Source organism: Typopeltis vanoorti, chromosome 8 (assembly GCF_054136105.1).
Source record: "Typopeltis vanoorti isolate ZY-2024b chromosome 8, IOZ_Tvanoo_1.0, whole genome shotgun sequence".
Lineage (NCBI taxonomy): Eukaryota > Metazoa > Arthropoda > Arachnida > Uropygi > Thelyphonidae > Typopeltis > Typopeltis vanoorti.
Genome location: NC_143556.1, coordinates 120,143,019 through 120,170,062, shown reverse-complemented (window position 1 = coordinate 120,170,062; position 27,044 = coordinate 120,143,019). Strand labels below are relative to the sequence as shown.

Sequence of the window (27,044 nt, the reverse complement as noted above, 5' to 3'; positions counted from 1 at the left end):
ATAATTCCATCCTAGAACTAATACACAACATAATGTTAATGATGTGTGGTCCCCCAAGAAATTCCAAAATAAGCTAACTCTAAACATCACTCAGAATTCCATACTCGAACCTATACCCACAATTCCACACTTGAACCAAAACACAACGCGATATCACTGAGGGATGTGTCAACTAGGAAAATTTCAAGGATTCCATATTTTAACCCTCATCAGCTCAATGACGTCAGTAATCCTATTCATATCTTTAACCATCACCCACAATGCCATACATGAACCATTATGCAGAATTCCACACTCGAACCAAAGACACATTGTGATGTCAATGACAAATGGTCCCCCCTACAGAAATTCCAAACATTCCATACTCTAAACATCTTCGAGAATTCCATACTAAACCATTACCAATAAGCCACCACTGAAAAAAAACACTCACACAACTCATGCACACACACGCACACACACACACACATAGGAAGTCACATGTACCCATGCCAATAACGTCCCCTTAGTACTTCAAATCAATGACGTCACATTGGACAGAACCTGTAAGGAAAAAGAATTGACCGCATTTTCAGTTTATTTACTGCAATTCGTTCTTTCAGGCTGAAGATAGTTTTGTGTGTGTTGTGTTGTGCTGTACTGTACAGTTTTGTGTATCCCATAAAGTAAAAAAAATGAGCGAACCTAAAACGCTTTGAAAATTTTCTTTCTTCAGGAAAAAATATATAAGAAGCAAACAGCAAGAGACAAATCATGTGAGATATATCTAGGCTATTACATTTGAATTTTTCATTGTGAAATATACCTGTAAATAATATTTCAGTCAATTATTTGTAAATTTAAATGAACAAATTTAGGTGTCGTTGATGTGTTCTCCATATTTAACAATATTTATTCTGCTTAGAATTTGTAATAAAATTCATTTAATTAGAAAACAGTAATGACATTTAGGATATGAAAATTTTAGACAAATCAAAATATTCAGATGAGTTATGTATATGAGAAAAAAGTGTGTGTTTGAGGGGGGTGAGGTGACACCACTGATATCTAGTCATTAATTATTTTAGAAAATGTGAACATGAAAGAAAACAAATGTGTGTGTGTGCATTTCAGGGGTGGGTGATGAGGGACCCCAATCATATCCACTAGTTAATTACTTTAGAAAATATCTACTGCAACCTATTGACAAATATTTTCTCATAGTTCCACACTCAAGCCAATGACCCTAATACTTGACCAGATATCCTCCCAGAATTCCAATCTCTAATTATTACCCATAATGCCAAACTTAAACAAAAAGCTCATTTCACATCACTTATAAAACTACCACATCCCAGAATTCCAGGCTGTGACCATTATCCATAATTCTATGCAATAACAAAAGGCATAACATGACATCAATGATGGATGGTCCCCAGTTAAATTTCAAACATTCCACACTCTAAACATCACCCAGAATTTCATACTAAAACCATTAAACACAATGCCATATGCAAGAAAAACTTGATGGCATCAACAACTGGGGTCAAAGGACCAGATCCCAGAATTCCATAAAATCATTCCTAAAATCATTACCCAGATTACCACACTCGAGCCAACGACACAACGTGACGTCATTGACGGATGTATCATCCAGGGAAATTGCAAGGATTCCATACTCTATCTTGTCTCTAACCATCAATCACAATCCCATAGTGAACAATTACCAAAATTCCATAATTGCACAATTATACAGAATGCCATATGTGAACCAAAAGACACATCGTGATGTCACTAATAGATGTCTCCCCAGCGAAATTCCAAACATTCCATACTCATGATGTCACTGGTCTAATCATACAATAACGTCACTGATCTTATCATCCAATGATGCCACGAATCTTTATCTCATCTTGATCTTGTTCATAGTGACACCCCTACTACTCCCCCAGACCAGCTATTATACCTTCCCTTAAATTCATTCACGCCATAATATTGTTTTTTATAGATGTCGTCACTACCCCTAAGGTTAAATTATTCCACTCACTCAGTGCTCTCTGGGAGAAAAACTTAGCTCTTACCCCTTTCTTGACTGTGAACAAACTGAACTTCCATGGATGCCCCTGTGTTCTCTCCCTACCTTCCATATAAAGAAAAATTTCATTAGATGATATCCTATAACACCTATTCAAAATTTTATAGACCTCTATCATATCATCCCTGTTAACCAGAGTCTGCAATCCACATACTCGCAATGTGTCCAATCTATCCTCATAATCTTAATCCCACAATCCAGATATAATCTTTGTAACTATTCTTTGCACCCTTTCCGCAGCTTCTTTATCCACTTGGAACCTTGGAGAACAAATCTGGGCATAATAATCAAATCAAGTTGTGGTCTTATCAAAGTCTTATAAAGAGGCAAAATTACTTCCTTATCTTTACACTCAAGGTTCACATCAACATCCTAATTATGCTCTGAGTTGTATTTGCAACTTTCGCTATGTGACCTTTGAACTTCAAATTCCTATCTACCCATATGGCAAGATCCCTTGTCTCTTCGGTATCTCGTAGCATAACCCCTCTAATGTAGTATGCCGCTGGAACTCTAATCATAACTTTACACTTACTACAATTTAACTGACAGCCATTTTCGTTTGCCAAAATTTCAAGTCTATTCAAATCATTTTGTAATTGCTGAATATCAGTATCATCCCTGATTGACCTACCTATCTTCGCTTCATTGACAAACAGTTGTACATCTGATGTTAGATCCTGCCTGATGTCATTAATACATAGATTGAACAATAATGTCTTAAAGACTGAAGCCTGAGGCACACCAATGGTCACCTTAAATCTGACAGATTCACACCCACTTTATACCACTTTTTGATATCTGTCTCTCAACCCTCCCCTGATCCAAGTAAAGAGTTTATATTCCATTCCCATATTCTCCAGTTTATGCAATAGCCTTTCGTTTGGTATCCTATCAAATGCCTTAGAAAAATCCAACATTATTATAGTGTGTCCATTCCATTTTATCCAGCTCTGTAACTTTGTTATAAAATATGAACAAATTGCTAAAACATGACCTTCCTTTAGTAAACGCATGCTGTTCCTTGCATAGTATAGTATGCTTGTCTACACATATCTGTATGCGATTTCTTACCCACTTCTCACTGCTCTAAATTCTTCATTACCACAGCAGAGATACCGAAAGGTCGGTAGTTAGCCATATCAGTTTTTGCAACACCCTTGTACAATAGAACTATCATACATTCCTTTCATTCCTGTGGTATCATTTCTAAGCAGAGACTCAGGTTATACAAACATGTGAAAGACAGTCAATTCGGCTGAACATTCTTTCAGCAATAATTGATTTAGTTTAATCCTTTATCCCAGTGAGAGCAAACAAAGTTTGCGCCTGAAAATATCTTCAGGACTAAATATAGTGTTGTACTATCTTATCCAGTAAGTAGTGCAACACCAAGGCAACTCGTGGCAAAGGTGGAGCAAGCTACCAGGCTCTTCTAACCCAGTTTCTCCCATAATGCAAAACACATTTCCTATGTGGATATGTATACTGTTATGCATTAAAGGGATTGGCCATCTATATTGGCCATATATTTGGGCCTGGCTCCCACTGAAGAGACCTCAATAAAGGTCGAAACTAGTCTGGGTAGATGGCCAATCCCTTTAATGCATAACAGTATACATATCCACATAGGAAATGTGTTTTGCATTATGGGAGATACTGGGTTAGAAGTGCCTGGTAGCTTGCTCCACCTTTGCCACGAGTTGCCTTGGTGTTGCACTACTTACTGGATAAGATAGTACAACACTATGTTTAGTCCTGAAGATATTTTCAGGTGCAAACTTTGTTTGCTCTCACTGGGATAAAGGATTAAACTAAATCTATTATAGTCTAACCTAGTGATAAATAAATTTTCAACATCTTTCTCTAAATCCAGAGTAATTTTTAAAAAAGGTGATAAACCTTTTGGCAACTCCCATAGGCACAGATGACTTGCTACTGCTTCTGCCTGGTATCTCCAGCTCTGGGCCTGGCTCCCACTGAAGAGACCTCAATAAAGGTCGAAACTAGTCTGGGTAGATGGCCAATCCCTTTAATGCATAACAGTATACATATCCACATAGGAAATGTGTTTTGCATTATGGGAGATACTGGGTTAGAAGTGCCTGGTAGTTTGCTCCACCTTTGCCACGAGTTGCCTTGGTGTTGCACTACTTACTGGATAAGATAGTACAACACTATATTTAGTCCTGAAGATATTTTCAGGCGCAAACTTTGTTTGCTCTCACTGGGATAAAGGATTAAACTAAATCTATTATAGTCTAACCTAGTGATAAATAAATTTTCAACATTCTTTCAGCAAATGGGATGATATTCCGTCTGTCCCTATAGACAAATTCTTATCCAGGTTACGCAACAGCTCTTCAACCTCATTTTCATGAATCTCTAAATCTTCATCCACCTAGCAGTAGTACTGTGCACCATGCTACATACACCTGGTTAATATATTTTAGCAAAGTGAGCACTCATTATCTGAACCATCTTCTTAGCTTCCGACACTCGACTACCATCTGCATTCAATAAAGTTATTCTTCCACATTCCTTCTTTCGTTTGCTTGCGGCATAACGATAAAATTCTTTGGAATTGCCTTTAGCTTGCATGCCAATTTCTTTTCATACTTCGATTTAGCTTTCTCACAATACTCACTTTCTGGCCTGACCTTTATATATTTCATAACCTCTTTCACTGTTATTCTCACGATATTCTTTCCCAATGCATCATCTTCTTCTTGTGGATCACTTGCTGAATAAGGTTGCACATTCGTTTCAATCCTGAACTATTTGTTCTTCGAACACTAGGGATCCATTCAGATACAGCCCCCTTTAAGCACTTTTTTCAAAGATTACCATGCATTGCTGACATTTTTCCCATTAAGTAACTAATTATGATGGGACCAATGATAGTATTTTTTAAGTTGACCATAATTTCCAGCTTTATAGTTCAGCATGTAACCTATTTTAATCGGAGCATCAATAGAATTAGACACTTCCCAAGAAAGCACAGCATGATCACTCTCACCAACTGGTGGTAGAACAGCTATCTTAACAGAGACCCCTTCTGATGCTATGTGCAAATCCAACTCTTTGACCTCGAGTTCCATCTTCCAAATGCTGCTTGGGAAGTTGTCTCGCAACAATTCAATAAATTCCTCTTCTTTCTTATCATGAGATTTCTCATCTATTCAATCAATGTTTGGAAAATTAAAGTCATGCACAATGATCATTCGCTTGGTAAACATAAAGCTAAATTAGCGATGCATTTCTTCGACCCTACAACTGAGCCGCCTGGTCTGTAGCAACACTCAACCATATATTTCATTCTGCTAACCTCCACTTCACACCAGATAGACTCAAACTCACCGCTACATGGGACACTGTTACCATCATTGTTTTCTTGTGTTTCTTCCCTAATTGGACTTAAATCATCTGATATCATTAGTTGCACTCTTCCTCCTCTCCTATCTCTTCTGTCATTCCCAAAAATAGTATATATACCCGTACATACCCATTACACTCGATCCCACTTACCATATCTGATTCTGATAGCCAGGTTTCACTAATCTTACCAAACTTAGGCCAACAAACTTAGGTCACACCTTATTCAATAAAGCAACGCACTCAACCTCTTTGTTTCTAATACTCCTGGCGCTTGTGTATAGACATACTAAATTATCACGTAGCCTATTCGTATAATTAGATACTTAATCTATTTGGTCTTGTTCTAGAATGCTCTCTTTCCCTTTCCAGACACTTAAACGGTCCGAACTCAAAGCATTTTTTTCCCCACCCCTTCGTCATATATATACAGAACAATGTTCGAAGACATTCGTGTCTTTATAACGTTTGCATGCCATAGCTGAAATTTCACATATATTTTCCCATTCCTCGCTTGATTCCTCCCTATGATTAAGTAGTAATTATTAATTATTTACACAGAAATCATTACTTTGTTGAACGTTTATTTAGAATATAAGTTATAAAATATTATTTTACTTATTCTTGAAAGTAAGTTTAAAAATAAATTATTGTAAAGCCGGCAGTAATTTTCTGAACAGTTGTTCACAGTATGTTCCTTTTATTTAAACTGCGTGATTCTGGTCTGTACGTTAATTTCCACTTGAAGATAAACACCACGCTCACATACAACATGAAAATTACAATTGTCTGCAAATATTGGTGAAATCAATAAAAAAATTGTCAATAGGACAATGTAGTTTGGAAATCTGTTATTCGCAAAAGCTGCTCTAGCGTTGCCATTTAAGAGTCGTAAATGAAATGTACTCGCTTGTACTTTTCAAAAAAGCACTCAATTTAACGGCAAATCAAACAATGCACAATACAATCAAACTCTAAAAAACTAGATTGCGAAAACTAGATTCTAGTTTCCGTAACATTTTGTGTTAACTAGACTACGTAACTACGGTACGTACACACTAAACCGTGCAACTGTAACAAGTTGTTGAGTTGTGAAACTTCCAATCCGTCCAAAATCGGACTAGTGTTGAAACTGGAATTCGCTTTAACAGATTTCCCCTCGGACATCACATTATTATCCCTTCTCTGTTTGCATCTTATGCCTTTAGCAAGTTACAAAAAAAAAAAAAAAAAAAAGGTAACTCAGCTTTCTGTAAATCTAATTTTGGCAACGATACGTGAGAATTGACCCTATCTCCATAATTTCTTATGCTTGTTAAGTGTTTATTCTCTGGTTGGTTTTTCAAGTTACGCGAGGAAACACCCGACGGTGGCGGCAAAGGAAACTCTGCCGCCACATGTGACGTACTACCTTACCATAAGAATAAAACTTGATATAAAAGTTCTCCCAGAGCTGGAATTTGAAGCCTAGTCTTTTCAATTAATATTTTGAAGACACTGAAGTTTAAAATGAGTGCAAAATCCGAAGCAAGAAAAAAACTTTAATAATAATATAAGTTAGAACATAAAATAATTCTCTAGAGAAAAAATTCACTCATAATGGACAAATACTGTATATACCAAAATGTTTTCCAGTAGAGAACAAAATAGTTTCAAACAAAACGGAGAAAACAACATCACAAACATTAAAGTAAAAAATTAGCAGTAATTTATACAGTTCAGATATTGCATCTTAAATAAATAAAAACAATTTTATATAAAACTGTTTCACATTTGGCACACACTCTAAATAATAATAGATATATTAAATTAGAGTTTCCAAATGTTTGCCTAGGACCCTTTTAAATTTGTTTCAAGTCCACAATATTTTACTGTTGTTGTTAGCTACGCATTTCAGATCCCTTATGAGGCGTAGGTTTTCGTAGATGGATCGACTTGGGATAGAAGAGCTTTGATGCCTCTCTATTATTTCGTTCAGAGTGGGTTTAAGTTTGTTGCGAATGGCTTTTGATATTATTTTACAGTGTTTATAATGGAGATGGGTCACCAGTTTCCTAATTTTGCAGCGTTTCCTTTCTTTGGGATAAGCTTAACAACAGATGTCATGTTGAATCCACTACCAAGGTTGGGAATCTCTTGATAGTGCTTCAACATATATTATGTAAGCCTAGGTCCAAGAGGTTCCCAGAAGGAGAGGTAATATTTAGTGATGAGCCCGTCTATGACAGTAGATATATCGTTTGGTAAAAAGTGCAGACAGGCAGTTATAAAATTCGCGTGGCATGATGAGAAGTTCTGTCTTATGCTGCATCGTGAGTGAGAGCGTTTTTCACATCCGAGAGTATTATATGAGTGACACTGATGAATGTTGGGGTAGCCGGGTATAAATTTTTATAGCATTGCAAGTCGAATAAGAGGATTTCTTCATGATCTTCTATAATGCGTCCATTATCTGTTTTTATAAGAGAAATGTGGTGGATTCTTGTTGGCGTCTTTGAAGCGAATATAATACTTTATGGGTGCGTCTGAGAAGTTAATTTGTTGCGTTGTGCTCTTATTAGAGATCCTATTGTCGAGTGTTGTAGATGTCAGTGTCCAGATGATGTAATTGCTGTTGTTGTTGTTGCAGATTATTTAAGACTGAATGTCTGTCCAGATTCTTCTGGTGACTATATGTTTGAGTTAAAACCTTAAAGAATAACCACTAACCAATCAGAAATTGGTCGAGATGAAGGCATGCCTCTGATGAGATTAGTGATATCATTTTGGGAACTTTTGAGATATTTTGAGATATCCTGTAGTAAGCTCTTATTAAAAATATAGTATGCTTTTCCTTTGGGTTCAATGTGTCCAGGGATGCTTACGAAGATGGAATAATGGTCTATTGCATGACATGGGTGATATCTGCTGCTCCTTATGAAGAGTATGGTGTGCATGGAAGCGTAGTATCTATCTATGCCTAGTATAGAATCCTGGTGTGGCCACCTTTGGCACTCCCAGAGTCCACTTTTTTATGGGGTCGCAGGTATGCGAAGTCAGCTCGTAGTTTTTGGTTACATCTTGGAGAAGCTTTGCTAGTGAGAGTCATTGTTCCTGGCATTGATGTCTGTTTATTGCAGGATCTAGAGTGCAGATGAAAATCCCTGCCAGCATGAGGTTGTCTTCGTTGACTTTGCTGAGGTGATTTTGGACGAACTCTAGCATCTGCACTGCAACCTGTTCAACTTGTGGTATATATGTATATGTATTTTCTTCTCACTTTTGAGAAGAAAATACATTGTTTAATTTACTACTGAGTTCTGATGAGCATATATTGCAATACATGGGAAAGGTATCGATGATCCCTAATTTTAGGAATTTTTTTTTTTTTTTTTTTTTTGTGGATTCCAATAGTAATTCGTGATCCATGGAATTGTATGGTAGGATAGTGGTGCATCGTGTATGGCTAATTCTTTCAGTTTCGGTCTGAAAACTGAAAGAATTTGCGTTGGAATGATCTTTGCATGTGGAATGAAGATTAGTTTCCTGCAGGATAACTGTTTTTGATTGGTACGCATGGATATGCTGAAGGACGAGCCTGTTTCGCAGTGGCGTGACGCATCATCGGGCATTTAATGATAGAAAGTTTACCGGGCTGCTCGTTATATCTTGATTTATTTGTTTGGCGTTGTGATCCTTGTTCACTTTAAGAATAATTACGCTACTGTTGGGATTCAAGTCCGTTGATATGAAGATTATGTTTTTGCTTTATTTCCATGCCAGAAGGATTTTTACTTCTTCCAGCTGAGTAATGAGGTCACTGATGTCTACGGTGAAGTCGATCACAGTCGACAGAAGTGCAGACAGAGGGGTGCAGACTCAAATTTTCTGAAGGAAGTTCTGCTCATTTGTTAGTGGGCCTTCGGTGTGAGGAAAAGACGTGCATTTTCAGTTTCTCCTTCATGATCTGAGGACTCAGGAAGTTTGAGTAGATAATGAGAGAGAGAGAGAGAGAGAGAGAGAGAGAGGTGAAACATTCGTATTTATAGAATAATATGCATTGTAACTTTTGTAAAAATCAATTAAGGAAATAAAACGGAAATTTTATTAATAAATGCGTGGATATGCTGTGTGATAGCGGCAACAGATATGCTGAATTCCTTTAACTGGGAGATGCAAAGCAACTACTGATGTTTCCTGTCATTAGTAACTGGAATATAAGAAACTGTTCCAATAAATCTGCCTCCAATATGGAGGCACATTTATTGGAACAGTTTCTTATACTGTCATTTCTTCATCTTGTGAGGAAGTAGTAGGCGTTTTGCTAACGATTAATACCGATTGTTTCCTGTGTTAACAATTCCCTCTCTCTTGTTAAAAAGAAAAGCATAAACGAGAAAAGCTGATAATTTAGTACAAGGATTAATACCTGCTCACCTTAGACCATTCGCAGAGTTAAAATTAAAATCAATGTTAAAATTAACTTTGGCACCATATGCCTATTAACACTTTCATTGCCAAGCTGAAAATTGGAATTTCGTGTGGTAGCCAAATTTTTAAAATTTTTTTATTTAGTTAGCGACGTCCACGCGATAACGCGTGATCGGCGGTTTGATGAGAACTCGCATCACGTGATCGCGCGATATCGTTCATTGTCAAGCTGAATATTGGAATTTCGTGTGGTGGCCAACTTTTTTTTAATTATTTTTTTTAGTTAACGACGTCCACGCGATAACACGTGATCGACCGCTTGGTGAGAACTCGCATCGCGCGATATCGCGTGTTTGGCAATGAACATGTTAAAAACACGTATGAAATGTTTCTTCTCTTACCTATGAGCATTTATAATATTTAAATAGGAAGCGATGTACTGCATTATAATGATACCATTCTTCCATTCTTTATGGAAAAAATAAAAAAAAAAAGCCTGATAATGAAATATATATGATAATTTCTTCAAATGTTTTCATGACATAAAGTGCAGTGTTTAATGGTCCACATAAATCTTCAACGCCAATAAACTTCAAAGTGAAAACCTGTGAAGCAAGAACATTCATAGGATTATAATGGTTGAAGGACAATTCGTCGCGGGGAAAATTCATCACTCGAACTATTCATCGCGGAAAAATTTCGCTGAAGATGTTATTCGCTAGAAAATTAAAACAATATTACATTGATACCGACATATCAAAAGTAAATGCAGCGCAAGATAATTTTCAAAAAATATAGTTTTTTTATGTATTTATGTATTATTTATTTAGATTTTAATTAGATTGTCATAATATTTTTATTCTTATACAGTGAAAGTAATATTTTATTAGTCGGTGAGTTTCCTAATTTCTATTTCGTCTTAAAAAGTTGTAAACATTCTTTCTTACTTAGATGTATTCGCTCTCCAGCCAAGAGGCTGCTGGTTCAAATTTCAAATCCATTGTCTTCCACCTTCATACATTCATTCAACCAAGTATGGATACACTCTCCCAATATGGACTGGGTCACCATGGGAGTAGTAGACCCAAAACCTCCCTCAATGGGAGAGGCCGTCACCCTGCATTGTAGTGGGTAGAAAAAACAGGCTGTCCATCATCATCATCATCATATATATATATATATATATATTTTTTTTTTTTCGGTAAAGAAGACAAAATATGAAATTTAAAATTTCTTTTATAAAATACTAGTATTAGAGGAAAAGGTAATTATTGTATTGAAGCCGCAGATGACAATTTAGCTTGTGCTGATTTATATCATTATGGTAGCATTTACATAATTTTATTATAATTTTCTTTAATATTCTTCTTCTTCTTCTTCTTCCTCAGCGCTACAGCCCCATGTAGGGCCTTGGTCTACCATTTTTGGGTTTCATAACACAAAACGAGGTGGGATCGTTACCCCCACGTTCAACCATGTGTAATTATCTGTGAAGCATTGCGTTCTTAAGACCGGTTTGCCTGTTTTGCTGGAGAAAAACCCCCAGATAAACTGGGGAGAAAAATCCTGCAGTTCACGCCCAAGACCGGCTAACTTCGCTATGTCTGAGAAAGATCCTTAAGCTCTTCACATCACCGATGGGAATCGAACCCAGGACACTCCTTTCGCAGGCATATAGTTGCAGAGCATGTAAACACTCGGCTAACCACGCGGACATTTTCTTTAATATAATTACTCAAAATTGCACCTATGATATTAAACTAGCTCTGCAAACGGTAGCAGCTTACAAGATATCTTTACTATGAAGGAAAATTGCAATCATTTTCAAAATACACATATACTTAAATATTTTATTCTCCTTAATAACTAGCCTGTGTACCTCATGTGGCGTTTGCATACAACGGCGCTTGATCGCACGAGGGAAGACTTCTTGGTTTCGAATCTAGTCGGCGACTAGAAGAAAGTTTTCTAAGCCTGTTTCAGACCGGTTCCCGAGTTAGTCAATCTCTGGCATGGGCAAGCGGATTTTTTCTCCCGGAAACTCGGTTTTTCGTCCCGTAAACTCAAGAAAATCGACCGTAGAACCCACATTATTTCAGACATTAAATACGAGTGTTAGGGTTATGGACCACGAGATGGAGACACTTGTTGAGCCGTCTCTCTTCACTGCGTGCCACATAATTAGTGATAGCCTTGGGTCAGCTATCTCTGATTGGGTACCAGTGGAGCTTGAACTGCCCACTCAGTCTCCAAAAGTTAGATAGGGCTAAATGGCCTCACCTACTCCCTATATATGGGAATAAAAAGGCGTTAGCTTAATTTATTTTTTATTCTAACTATTAATAGAATAATAAATAGGAATAATAGGAATATGTAAACAGATAACTATAAATATTAGTTGAAATAACTATTATCATCCATAAATATTCTATAATATGGTGCCCTTTCTCCCTAATCATCCTATCGCAGTTTTGTAACAATTAATATTCCACCTACAGAGCCTGTAGTATCTAAGAAAGAATATTAATAACTTTATATAGCATAAAAAATTTCAGAAACCTAAATATAATCAAAATAATAAATAATACATAAATATTTATTTTTGTTTCATATATGGGAATGACATGAAATAGGATTTTCGTGTCATTCCCATATATGATTTGCGCAGAATTTTCTTCTCATGGATTTTACGCACGATGAAATTTCCCGCGAATTATTTTCCCCATGGTGAATTTTCCATGTGATGAATTTTTTCTGCAACGAGTTCTCTCATGATGAATTGTTCCACAAAGAATTGTAAGCGATGAATTGTCTGGACACCGATTATAATGCATTTTAACCAGTGTATTTCTTGTTCAGTTTTGAAATATGTATGTGTATGTATCTTTATTACAAAATGTAAGGAAAATGCTTATATTTCAGGTATTAAACAAGTATTTATTTTATCAAGGTAAGTCAATATTAATAAGAAAGGAACAAAATTTGAGAGGGCATTTCTAAAACAAGTAAAGTAATAAACCCCACTATGAGTGGATTTTTATTATTATTATTATTATTATTATTATTATTATTATTATTATTATTATTATTATTGCAGGCCTACATAGCTCAGTAGAAGTGATGCTTGCATTCTCAGAGCTAGGCTGCCCAAAGATAGAAATAAAATCGACCATAGTACCTAGATTATTTCAGACAGTAACATATGTTAGAGTTAGTTACCAAGAGATGGCAGCACTTATAAGTTTAATTTAGTTGCCGACTGGAGCAACTTTTTCTAAGCCTTTCTTTGATTGCTCCCCAAGTTAGTCAATCTCTGGCACCGGTCAGCAGGATTTGTCTCCTGATAACGTCGGTTTTACGGTCAGTAAACTCAAGAAAATCATTCATAGAACCCACATTATTTTAGACAGTAACATATCCTCTTAGGCTTAGGTACCAAGAGATGCGAGAAATTGCTTGCCTGTCTCTTTATTGGTTGCCGCGTATAATTAGTGATAGTCATGGACCAACTATCTCTGATTGGATATTGGTGGAGATTGAACTTCCCACTCGGTTTTCAAAAGTTAGATAGGGTTAAAACTGCTTCGCCTACTCTCTATATGAAGAAAAAGCATTAGCTGATTATTATTATTTTAGTTTTTAAAATGTAAACTCCTCCTGAAAGTATAGCAGTGCAATAAATGCAGCAACAACAATATTATTAATTCTAGCTAAATTTTATTATTAATTAGTGCATACATTATTTATAAAAATAACACAGAAGTGAAGCAGTCACTTCCAATTCAGATAACTTCTTTCATCTAATAATGTGGTAATGTGACAAAGACATGAAACGCTTTAGAGGAAATGTTACTATTTTAGAAGAAACAATTAAAGCAGTAGATGAATAAATGAACGAAATAGATGAAGGTTGTACGGATGATAGCGTCATTTTAATTTCTCTCAATTTTCCTCTCCGTGACTGATTGCTTGAAATTCTCAGTGCCTTAAACAATGTAAGAAATGACTACTCCAAACGTGACTGCAATGTTATATAACAGAACTTGTAGAGGAGGAAGAGGAGATGGAGGAGAAGGATAAGAGAGAAAAAGGACGCTTTGTGAATTCTTTCGTAATTACTGACTTGTACTCAACCCGCAACCAGAATTACTGCAGCAATATGTGGGCTTTAAAATTTCTTATAAGTGTGTTCAGTGATTATACAGCATTCCTAATCCTGCAACTAAAATACATCTAGGTTCAAATGATATGCTAATGAATAACGTAGTTCATTCATTATCTCAAGATCTACAGTTGTATATTTGAGTGGATATATTCTCTGCAGCTTATTTTTCTATAATTTTCATGTAAAGTGGAAAAAATGAGAAAAATGAGCATGAATGATGCTGATTGTTCACTCATCGTGTGATGTCTAACTCCAGAAATTTAACTGCTATGACCTTTTGATTCTCCCTTTTCTCTGCTTCTTTTACATATTCATTTAGAAAATATACAATGAAATATATTGATAGAACTCCTATTATATTAGTCTGCTGGACGAAATGCTACATTTTCCCGTGCAGAACGATTCTTCCGTTGGAGCGATTTTGAAAGCTTATACAGTACAAGCAGTTTAAATTACATTGTTTAAGTTAACACTGCTTGTTAATGTCGAACTGTTGACGATTCACTTTCAGCTTTCAAAAGCTTCACCTTTTTTTATCTATTTAATAGCATTCTTTGTTAAAATGGATACTCGTGATTTAAAATTTGTTATTTTTGTCTTCTATTAATGCATAACGAACACTTATACCTTCATTACTGTTTGAATGAACTGACCATATATATTAAACATATATTAAACAGATCATTAAAACAATGATACCTACTGTTTCAATACAGGCTCTTGACTTTTTTCTTCCCATCCCATTTTGTCATAGATGAACTGTATCTGCTTCAGAATATACAGCTGTAAAAACAATGAAAGTTTATATTAAGAAGCCTAATATTACTGTTCGAAGTGATGTCACAACTTATGCGTGCTTTCCCAAGTTCTGCTATCTATTGGGTATATAGTAACAAGAGTGTAATGAAATAAATGAGATGAGTAAATTGACTTTTTTTTTATTATTATTACAAACATTGCGGGACAGAAGAACACTTAAATTCGGTTCTTCAAGATATTATGTTCTTGTGATTCAGGGTCTTGCATATCAGCTTTAGATATGGCGCAATAGAATATTTAGAATCTGTGAAATGTATTGCACCATCCGTGTCTTCTCAAAATTAGGCCTACATTCTCATCATTTTAAAGGAAAGATCTTAATAGTTTCTATTTCTAGAAGAATGAGTGTGACATCCTCCTCCTCTTAGAAGCGCAGTTCAAGCTTCCCTGAAATGTATGATATCACTGAAATCTACTGAAAGGTGTAGAGTATAAACTTTAAGAATCTCCTCGTTTGTTTCAAATAAACTTTTTCACCGAAGATAAATCTAGTGTAATTGTAGTATTTTTTTAAGTGTGCAAACTTTCACATTATGCCGCCATTAACTGAACAGATCCTACCTATTATGCATGCTGGCGAACTCAGTTCACACGTAACATTCTTACGATAATTATTCATCGCAATTTGGACAATATTCAAACTAGCCTTTCCAGTATAACCATACTCAAACGGAATTACGGAAGCAGCACTATTATTATTTTTCTTTGACATTCACCAAGAAAGTTTTAAAACGTGTATTAAATATATTACTTGGGAGATCCAGGATCACTCTAGAAAGATTAAAAAAGAGGGGAACGTTCCTAAGCCACTTTTCCAAATCTCCTCCAGCAATTTTCATCGTCCTATATAAGTATCTTATACATACAGGGCAAAGAAAACTGTCTTTCTCCAGCGACGACGTTAACAAAATCGAACTTTTCCAAGCCACTTAAATCCTTCAAAGAGCGAGGCCTGGTCTCATACCGTGTATATATATATATATCTGCATTGTGGGGATAAAAACTCAAGTTTCCCACAGGGAAACTCTGGATATTCCGCATCAGATCGGCTCAACCAACTTCATTTAAACATCCCCTATAAGGGTAGACAGAATTTGAAAGCAGATCTTTCCAAACGAAATGCAAAGGTATAACTCCTTTTAACTATGCTATGGAAGAGGGTTGGTTGGTTGGTTCGTTCGTTTATAGTTTATTTGGCACAAAAACTACAAAGGTCATACTGTGTCATACTAAAGGTTACAATATTAGCATTTACAGAAAATTGTAAGCAATATGTCTCTACAAGAATCTAGTTTCACAAAGCAGCATCTCTAGGTAAACAGAACTGCTGCAGAGGGCACAGCAACACACAAGGTCAGAGGTTATTACAATAGTGCAAAAATAGTTAACAATATAAGTTAATACATAATATATGAAACACTAAGCCAAGGAATGCAGCATCTATATATGTATATGCAAAATTATAATAGATGCCTTTATAGAAGTACAAAAATAGGCAAAAAGGGATTATTATACAATATGCATAGATGAAAATTAAATTGAGCAATGCAGTAGAAACAGAATTTAGCAATACATAAAAACAGAATTACTAGAAAGTACACAAATAGGTAAAATGTCCTACAGCACTACATTATTTTTCGAAAAATAAAGTAGCAAATAAGATGCATACACAAATATGTTAAGTGATGTTAAGTAATGTACATATGTTAAGTGATCTACATATAAACAAAATTACTGCAGAGATTTCAGCAGTACATAAATAGATAACTATAGGTTAACATATGTATATACAAAACAAGTCAAGGAAAGCTGTGCCTACATCTAGTAAGATTACAACAAACATTATTACATTAATACTTGAAGAGTCAGAAAGAAATTATTATATAGCATTGATGCTGCATAAAATTTAAGTTTAGCATTATGGGATTTAAATATTAACAAAATTACAGCAGGGTGATACAAATATACAAGATCAAGGCCTATGGTAATACATAATTGGTCAGATTTAACCTAATGAATACTATGTATGTATAAAAGTTAAGTTAAGCAAAAAAGTATTTACATATAAACAAATTTATGGTCAAATGTGTTTGTACAAATTAATTCAATTAATTAATCCGTGTGTAGCTCAGTGGATGTGGCGTTTGCACACCACCGCGCTAGGCCGCACGAAGGAAGTCTTGGTTTCGAGTCTAGTCGGCGACTAGAGGAAATTTTTCTAAGCCTTTTTTCGACCGGTTCCCGAGTTAGTCGATCTCTGGCACGGGCAAGCAGGTTTTTCCTCCCGGAAACTCGGGTTTTTCGTCCTGTAAACTCAAGAAAATCGACCGTAGAACCCACATTATTTCAGACATTAAATATATTGTGTTAGGGTTAGAGACCACGAGATGGCGGCACATTTGAGTCGTCTCTCTTCACTGCGTACCGCTTAATTAGTGATAGCCTTGGGCCATCTGTCTCTGATTGGGTACCAGTGGAGATTGAACTGCCCACTCAGTCTCCAAAAGTTAGATAGGGCTAAATGGCCTCGCCTACTCCCGTATATACGGGAATAAAAAGGCGTTAGCTGATTTTTTTTTTTTGATTTTATTTTTTTCCCGACACTTGACAAAGTTTATTATTAACCAGCCTGTCAAAATTTGGACTCAAAAGATGGCGAGCATACGACCTTCATTATGGCAGAAAGGTTGACGTCGGTTAATCTTGATCTGTGGGCTGTTTTGTTACCTTTCATACATGAGAATAATTGCTCACATAAATAGGTGCTCCCAAAATAACATGGAATATTTACTGCAAACTTTTTTATTTCTGGATATTTTTGACCTAAATAACTGTACACCAACTTCTTGGTATTTTTCTTTTAGAATGGAATCATTTTGGAAATCAATAAGTTCCATTTGAATACATACAAATAGGAGCTTTTTCGAAATTAAAGGAAAAGGATCCGTAAAAAGTGAAAAAACTACTTCTTGCTCCGTGAAATCTTTAAATCGCCTATCAAATTCTTCTTTTATCTTTTCTAGTTTGGGACAATTTTGAGAAAAGGTAAAACTTTGATTCTTATTGTTCAACTGTTCACATATAGGAGAGTAATTTAGAATATTCTCTTTTAAATGATTTTGAAACAAACTAACTTACATCTAAAACTTGCCAGTGCATCATACATGTGTGTTATTAACTGATCTTTCCTCTGAAGTCTGACATTTAAATCATCCAAATGTCCTGTAATATCAACTAAGAATGCACAGATCTTGTACCCTTGTCTGATCATTAAGAAATGCAACATCATGATTTTTCATTTCTAGGAACAATTTGATCTCCTCTAAAAGTAAAAAAAAGAGCTTTTTAGAACCTTATGACAGGATTACCAACGAATCTTTGTGTAGTAAGGTTGCCTTTCAAATTCACTCTCCAAGTCTTTTAGAAATTGTGCAAACTGGCGGTGATTGAGGCCTCTGGATCGGATGAAGTTCACGGTATTTGTCACAGGCTTAAGTACGCTGCTCATTTCCAACATTTTGGAGCACAGGACCTGCCGATGAATAATGCAGTGGAAAGATTGCAGTTTCGGAATGTCTGGATACATTTCCTTTCACTTTGCTCCAAGTCTTGACACAAAACCTTCAATTTTGCTTGTCATTGCTGGAGCACCATCGGTTGTCACTACTGCGAGCCTGTTCAGAGGAAGTTGATATTTTTCAAAATTGCCCACACGGCGTCAAAAATGTCTTCCCCCTATAGCGGTTCCATGAATGGGAATCATTTCCAAGAACTCTTCAGTAATATTCATATTGTCGTCGCAAGCCCGAAGAAACAACGCAACTTCAGCCACGTCGTGAATATCGAAAATTTCGCCAAGTGCAATTGAAAAGCACTGTACGTTTGCGGATATTTCTTGCAACTGGTCACGCAGATTACCTGCCATTTCGGTTATTCTTTCGATCACAGTATTTTTGGAAAAAGAAATATCGCGAAATACTTGCACATTTTTGGGACATACGTTTTCGACTGCTTTTATCATACATTCCTTAACCAAGGAACCGTCATTAAAAGGTTTGGAATGATCCTCCAATAAAAAGATGATTTCGTAACTGACTCTCACTGCTAATTCATTATCTTTCCTAATTTTTGAAAATACTTGTTGTTGACTTTGAAGTGAATTCTTCATACTTCTTAATTATTCTTCTCTCAGTTTACCTTCAAAGCGTGAATATTGTTCTTTGTGAATTTTATCGTAGTGCCTTTTTATATTATATTCTTTGGCGACAATAATTGTTTCGTTACAAATAATGCACACAATTTTGTCCTTTGTTTCAGTGCAGAAGTAATTTAATTCCCATTTTTCTTGAAATTTTCTCCTCTCATCAGCAATTTTTCTCTTTCTTGTTGGCTTGGGAAGCAACATTGCCTCGGTGAATAAATATAGTATTAATATTATTACGAATTTTTATAAAAATGTTTGAATAAAACCGCACAAAACTGTAGACCATTGCACGATACTATATCAAATAAAAATAAATAATAACAATAAAAGGGATTCTCTCACTGCTAGATTGTCGTTGAATCGTGTTCGGCGCACTGACTTCAAAGATCACTGATTGACTGTAGCAGGCAATAAACTCAGCTGAAATCCCATGAGTGCGTATGCCGCACGTCACGTGAACAGATGGTAGCCAATAGAATTCAACTTTTTCAGTACGTGCTGCAAATTAACAGTGAAAGCATAAATATAGTTTACGACTGATTAGGATCGGATCGGATCATTGAAATTGCGACATAAATTTTTATTATTGCAATTATATTATAGCAGATTCTTTCATCCATATTGTAACTATATAGTTTACGATTGACTAGGATCGGATCTAACATTGAAATTGCGATATAAATTTTTATTACTGGAATTATATTATAGCAGGTCGTTGCATCCATATTATAACTATAAATGTCGTATGAAAACAAATAAATCGATACCGTATTTACTCGAATGTAACTCGCATTCCCCTCCTCCCCCCACAAAATTAAAGCTAAAAAAACATGGTGCGAGATATATGCAGGGATTTTTAGAAACTAAAGTTTTCAGAAAAAAAACTGAAAATGGCGATGACTTACCAAGAATCTCCTCTTCGTTATAGCTACTTCCGGCCTCCAGAGCAGTTTCCTTGTGTGCATTGTCAAAGTCATCAATCCAAATAGCGTCATCTTCTTTCCCATTGTTCCAAGTAAAAATTACAAGTAATTTACAAGATATTAGATACGTAATGAACACCCTTCACGAATGTCTGAGAAGTGAAAGCAGACCGTGAAATAGGCAGCAATGGTAGGCCAATAGAGATAGAACAGTTATGAAGATGTGGATATGATTGGTGCGGTATTAACAAAAGATCGCTTTACCAAAACACAAAGTCAAGCCGACAGTTTTGAGCTGAAACGCTAATTCTCTTCAACTAAATTCAATAATATATCTGAAACTGTCTCAACAACATTCACTCTATATGTCTTAATTTTAACACGTTTACGAATTTTATTGCAGCTTTGTGTTTGAGTTAGTGGGGCACTCACACACACATCTGACTAAAAACAACAGATTTTAGTTAGATACTGTGTTTGCCGGTGAAACATGGTTTTGGATAAGTCTAAACAGCATGGTTAATGTGTAATTCATTAGTTAGTGCCGTTTTTATACCACTTGTCTCTAATTGCAGTTGGGGAAGTGGTATAAAAACGGCATGATGTGAAAGTGGTTAAACTTTATTTTCGTGTGCGATGTACAGTACATGGAAAACTTTTTAATTTTTTTTTTTTCATAAAGTAAAATCAAGGTACAGGGGTATGAGTCATATGCGAGGGCGAGTTATATTCGAGTAAATATGGTATTTCGGTTTTATTATGAAAAGCAATCATCCTTTTTTTAAAATCTTTCCTTGAGGCGTCGGGGGCCGCACAAAATTGCTTTGGGGAACAGCACGCGGGCCGCGAGCCTCGAGCGGCCCGTTTGACATCCCTGCCATAGAGTATTGTGACCGTTAAAGTCACCAATCAAGATCAATTTCATTTAACGCAGCATTTGGTGGTAAATAAATTGAACATACTGTAATAAGAAATCCCACAGAGAAGCGAATCGCTACTGCTTCCACAGAAGTATTAAGTTGGACCTGATGGAAAGAAATATGACTGCCCACTGGGATAGCTACTCCTCCATGAGCAGGATCATCTCCAGTTCTATCTTTATGTACAACAGTGAAATTCCTAAAGGTACAGTCCTTATTGAGTCTTAAGTAAGTTTCCTGTAGACAGGAACAGAAATGTTTGTGTTTCTGCAACAACATCTTGATATCTTCAATAATCTAGAGAATCCCACGACAGTTCCATTGTAAAAATTTGCCTATCGTCTTGATTTTATTGACTTGTCTGGTTTACGAGAGGTTGAGGGCTAACCTTTGTCAAATTTATATTTATCCACTGTTTTTGAGAAGTATGGATGGCTAGTGTCCACTCTTCCTCTAGTAGAGTGTTCAAAACATCGAATGTGTTAGGGTCAGTTGATATGTTTAGTTTGCTTTCAGTGGGTATCGAGGTATCCATTTTTTCTGTGCGAGTGTCTGGTGGTTTATCTTTGAGTGACATCTCCACCATAATGTTTTTGTCCGGTGAGTTTTCATGGAATGGGACCATTTCTAAAGTTGTCTCTGGAGTAAGGCCATAGGTCTTGTGATTAATGCGCTCAAAAGAGAAGCACTTGCGATCGTAAAGTTCAGGTATGGTGAAATTATCAAATGGTTGAATAGACACATACATGTTTGAGTTGCTGTTGGCACTTTTTTAATTGTTACTTTTTCAGCATAAGACGATCGTAGACAGGTGTAATGGTGGCCAGCTTTCTTTTTGCATCCTGATATGTTATGTTTTGTTCTGTTTTAATTTTTTGTATCTATTTTTCATCTTTCCGTTTCTGACATGCATGTGATGCTGGATGATCTCCCTGACAGTTGACACGTTCAGCTTTTTTTTTCACAGCAAGATTTATCATCATGTTCTTTACTACCACATCGGGCACAGGTAGTAGAACCACGACAGGCAGTTTAGCATGTCCATATCTTTGACATTTAAAGCATCTCAGCTGGTTAGGGATGTACATTCTAACAGGACAGCTGAGATACCCTGCTTTTACAGATGTCGGAGGCCTAGGTGTATCAAAAGTAAGGATGATGTTCTTGATTGAGACCAGGCGACCATCCTTGGGTATCAGGATGCGCCTCACACCCGTCGCTCCTTGATCTTTCAGCTCTGAACATATCTCCTCATCAGGAACATCAAGGAGGTCCCATTCTGATATCACTGGAATTGATATCAGAATGTGATAATTCTACGGGAATTGAGTGTTCTGTGAGGTGTTACTGCAATTTGTATTCTACCCATTGTCGTTACTCTCAGTAGTTTCTCGGAATGTTGTTTGCACATTGTTTCCACGAGGATATCACCAGAACGCAATTTCTTGACAGTTTTTGGAGGTCCTGCAAGTCCTTCTAAAACTTTTTGGATAAAGAAAGGTGACATTTCCCAATTGGTTTTTCACCTGTTGCACGAATGATTAAACAGGTTGGTACATTTATGTTAGTAACCGATATCTTTTGTTTCTTACTTCTGTTTCCATATGCTGTGTATATATTATAAGTACTTGGTTGGGACTTTGTTAGGGTCACTGAAACATTTAAGGATGAAGCATTGATATTTACGGAATTTTTAATTCGGCGCCAGAGCTCTCCACCCACCACAGAGCTACATATGGATGCCCACTACCCGGCAAGCAAAGACTGCACTCAGGAGTGAAACGCCAGGTCTACCCTGGACGATATACCGGCACTGTAGCAGGTCTAGGATCCTGACCCCGGACCATGGGGTGAGAGACTTACTGCAACACCGTTGATCCTTGCAGGCAAGCCCACTAGCCGATTGATCCTGGTTGGGACATCCAGGACCACCCGTCTTGCCGAAGCAGGGCCAAAGTAGTGGAAGACTACCAGGATCCTCCTTTCCGGATGTCCCCGTGTCGCACCGCACGTCAAACACGGCGGCAGGGCTTTGGATTCCAGTGATGGTGGTCTGGAAAAAGGATAGTGAAAAAGACTCAGGAGAAGTAGAGCAAAGAATACGGGAAGAAAAGCAAAGAAAAAGACGAAGAATGAAAAGGGCCAGTACCATTACTGGGAGGTCCCCTCCACCACGATCAGGTGCCCCACATGGAGGGGTATGGAAGAGGGAGAGAAAATAGAAATAAGAATGGATCACATTTAATTCATTTATATTCATGAGGATTTAAGCAAGCTGACATGATCCTTTCACGAAGGAACGATTTCATGATAATTTCGTGGATATGGATTTTTCGATACCTTCGATAATTCATATCTACATTCAGAAGGTACTATACTGGATTTCACTTTAGAAGTGAAAGCTGTAACCCTTTTTAGGGCTAAAACTTTGTAATTTTTTAGTTGTTTTTGTAAATGTTGAAGAAACGTTTGATTGCGTTCTTTTCAATGCATACTCTCTACATTCTCCCTTATATCGCATGGATTATAGCAGCAATCAATTACATATTTCATCCTGTTGATCTCTATCTCATACCAAATAGCCTCATATGAACTGTCCTTTGCACACCTGTCATCTTGATCACTTTTACTCGTTTTGGATTCAACCCTTTGTCTATCATTAGCAAAACCACCCTCCCTGTATCCTCTGTCCTCCCTGAAAATAGTATATACATTACATTCTATCCCTATAACTATATCATTATTAGTTAACCAAATTTCACTAATGCTTATAATTTTGGGCAAAGTTCAACTATTCAATATTAAAAATTCCTGACACTTATTATATAAAAGTACACAAACTGCAATATCCTCTTCCTTCCATAACTTCCCTATGTGTGAAGTATCCCATTCTGTATGCAATTTTTCTAATAACATTTAATTCTGTATTCACTGCGATTATTGACTTTAGTACTATTAACGGATGGCTTTATCACCTGCCTCCACAGCAAATCCCATTTCTTTGGTTTGACAATTTAATCTATCCTTTATCAACAAATGTTCTAAATGCCATGTGCACTATCCGTTTAAGAGCAAACCGTCACTGTTAAAAATTTCCTTCGTTTAATTAAACTCATCCCAGACATTTATAAAATGAATATTCAGTTTACTTTCTTTACAAAAGTTTTAATACAAACTTGACATCATTCCATTTTCTATAGTCGCTCTTCTGTTTAATTCATCAATGTCGAATCTTGGTAGCATATTCATGGTCTTTACACTCTAGTTCTTTGCATTCATTGCTATCATAACGTCCTTCAAATCCTGTCTCAGAAAATCTTTCTCTACCTAGATCAGTCGTTCCCTAACTACAATAATCTCAATCACTCTATCCATCTGCAACTTCACAGCCTCAAATACATCAATAACTTTGATAGTGGATAGCATGTTTTAATCACTCTACCATCTTTCACACTCCTAATTATAGAAAAACCATACAGCACAATCTTTTTTTCACTCATTTTAATCTTCAGGCCCCTTACACCTACAGCCTCTGTTCAAATAGAAACCGAACTTTTCGAAAATAGAAGAAGTTAGTGGCGCCACTTGTTGTATCCTTTTGTTGTCTAAAGCGGCAACCTTCGTTAGTATTGCATCAATTGTTTATGACATTTGTTTCATTAGAAGCCTCTGAGAATGAGTTTCAAACAGAGAGCTGCGATTTAAGTTTGTGTTAACTTGGTAAAAGTTTTAGCCAAACGCATCAAATGCTTCAAAAAGCATACGGTGATGAATGCTTATTCCGTACTGAAGTTTACGAGTGGTTTAAGTGGTCGTGAGACGCTTGAGGACGAAAAGCCGAGCTGTCCAAAAACTGGACTGAGCGAAGTTAATATCCAAAAAGTGCCTGATTACATCAAAGAAAACCCGATATCGTCTGTGAGATTGATTGAAAATGAATTGGGGATTCCAAAATCAACTGTGCACAACATTTTGATTGAGAGTTTGGGCCTTCGTAAATTGAATTCGCGATTTGTTCCCTACAAGTTGACCGACGACCAAAAAACGTATCGAATTGAACACTGCAAGAACCTCATTAAAACCGCTCGTAAGGACATTAACTTCGTTGAAACGATCGGTAATGGTGACGAAACGTGGTGTTTTCCGTATGAGCCCGAAACAAAGCGCCAGAGTGCTGAGTGGAGACCACCAGAACAGGAGCATCCGAAAAAAAGTCGCTTGAAGAAATCAAAAGTAAAGGCAATGCTGATTTGTTTCTACGATTCCAAGGGCATTGTCCACAAAGAATTCATTCCACCTGGCCAAACGGTCAATGGTGACTTTTATATCGAAGTTTTGAAGCGACTGATAGCGAGAATTCGTCGCGTACGCATGAATATCGTGATGACCGACCGTTCGTCAAAACACACTGTCACTCTTGGCACTATAACTCGGCTTCTAATGAAACAAATGTAATAAACAGTTGACACAACACTAATGAAGGTTGCCGCTTTTGACAACAGGTGGTGCAACTAGTTTCTGATATTTTCGAAAAGTTCGGTTTCTTTTTGGACAGAGGATGTATTACTGCTTCTTTTTGTCCCTGCTATTCTCTCACATTCTTTTGTACATCGGTCAGTAATTTCTGTGTATGAATTTTTGCACTTTCTTCTACACACACACTCACTTAATCCGTTACTAAATAATTTGTCGTTCTCATTCGATATCATTCTCAGTCATCCCCCCCCCCCCACATCCCATACTTTATATTCCATAAAAACATATTGGAATGTGCAAGATACGATATACAGATTGGTGAGTTCAAAATTATAAAAGAAATATATTCAGTCATTTTAAAATGTTCGCTTCTTTGTCCTAGGAGAACCTCTAGAGCACAATTTACTCCACATGCCTCTATCAGTGGCTGTGTAAAGAAGGCATGCTTCGTATGGAGACTGTTCCCACTTGAAACATTTGACAAATCAAATGTAACATCATATATATCTTACGGATACTTCGGTGATTTTATGACTGTAATAAAGCAGATGAAATAGTAGATACATTAACAGGTGCGAAATGGTCTACATATTCTTTCGTTTCTACCTTGGCATCAGGTACAAAGGTGATATCATAGATAAACAAGATAATGAAGAAGAAAAGTAAACTAGACTATTATTCTTTTGCAATTACAGAAGAAATGGAAGATTCTGATGACTTTTCAAAACTAGAAAATAAACGATTATTGTGATCAGAACCCAATATTTTGATTGGCAGGTGACTATTCACTGAAGCATCAGAAACTGGAAGGGATACTGCACCGGTATGTATAGATTCACCTTCCAAGCAACCTGGACCGCTTGAAAGTCGATGTAGATGACCATACTCACTAGGCAAATTTGAATACTTATCCTTTAACGACACCAATTCTATGACACTGTTACTTGTCAAAATAACGTTTGTCAAATGACTTGTCAGATAATATTTTTGAATATTCAACCAGTGTAATTCTACTAAATGGGGTGGAAATTAGGATGCTTAATTAGGATGTTTCAGGATGCTTAATCCCTGACGACGATTCTACCTAATATCACCTATGTCAGACAATGAATTATATGGCTCAATTCTTGATGCCATTTGGCTTTTTGAAACGTCAGGATCAAAGTCCACTGCAGTTTTTTTTTTTTTTTTTGACGATTTCCCTCGTCATCTCTCAGTTATCTATTATTACCTTAATTATATATATATATATATATATATATATATATATATATATATATATATATATATATATATATATATATATATATATATATATATATATATATATATATATATATATATATATATATATATATATATATATATATATATATATATATATATAATTCAGAGGCGAATATTCCTAGTGTGCGGTGCTCATCTACGAATTAACAGTATCGTCGATATTATATTTTTGCATTTATTTAGGTTGGGAGCGATTCCTAAAATTGAACACAATATACTGTACTAATGCGTCATTAGTACAGTCCTCTTCACGAGGATAATAAAGTATTAGTGCTTCATGAAGAAGGCGCATTTCGGCGCGTAAACATTGCGTCACATTCCTGTTAATAGTCTGGGTGTGCTTTCAAAATGCATACACCTTTGAGCCATTCGAAAAGACGTAAAGAGGGCG

General features: G+C 36.2%; 1 protein-coding gene across 1 annotated transcript in view; it reads right to left on the bottom strand.

Annotated features, from left to right (window-relative positions):
* Nucleotides 1-27,044, bottom strand: part of superdeath (Suppressor of ER stress-induced death) — a 503,396-nt gene that overhangs the window by 131,052 nt on the left and 345,300 nt on the right. Inside the window, exon 15 of the mRNA XM_090396917.1 lies at nucleotides 14,728-14,807. Coding sequence (XP_090253043.1) covers nucleotides 14,728-14,807 — 80 coding nt within the window. The remainder of the gene's footprint in view (nucleotides 1-14,727; nucleotides 14,808-27,044) is intronic.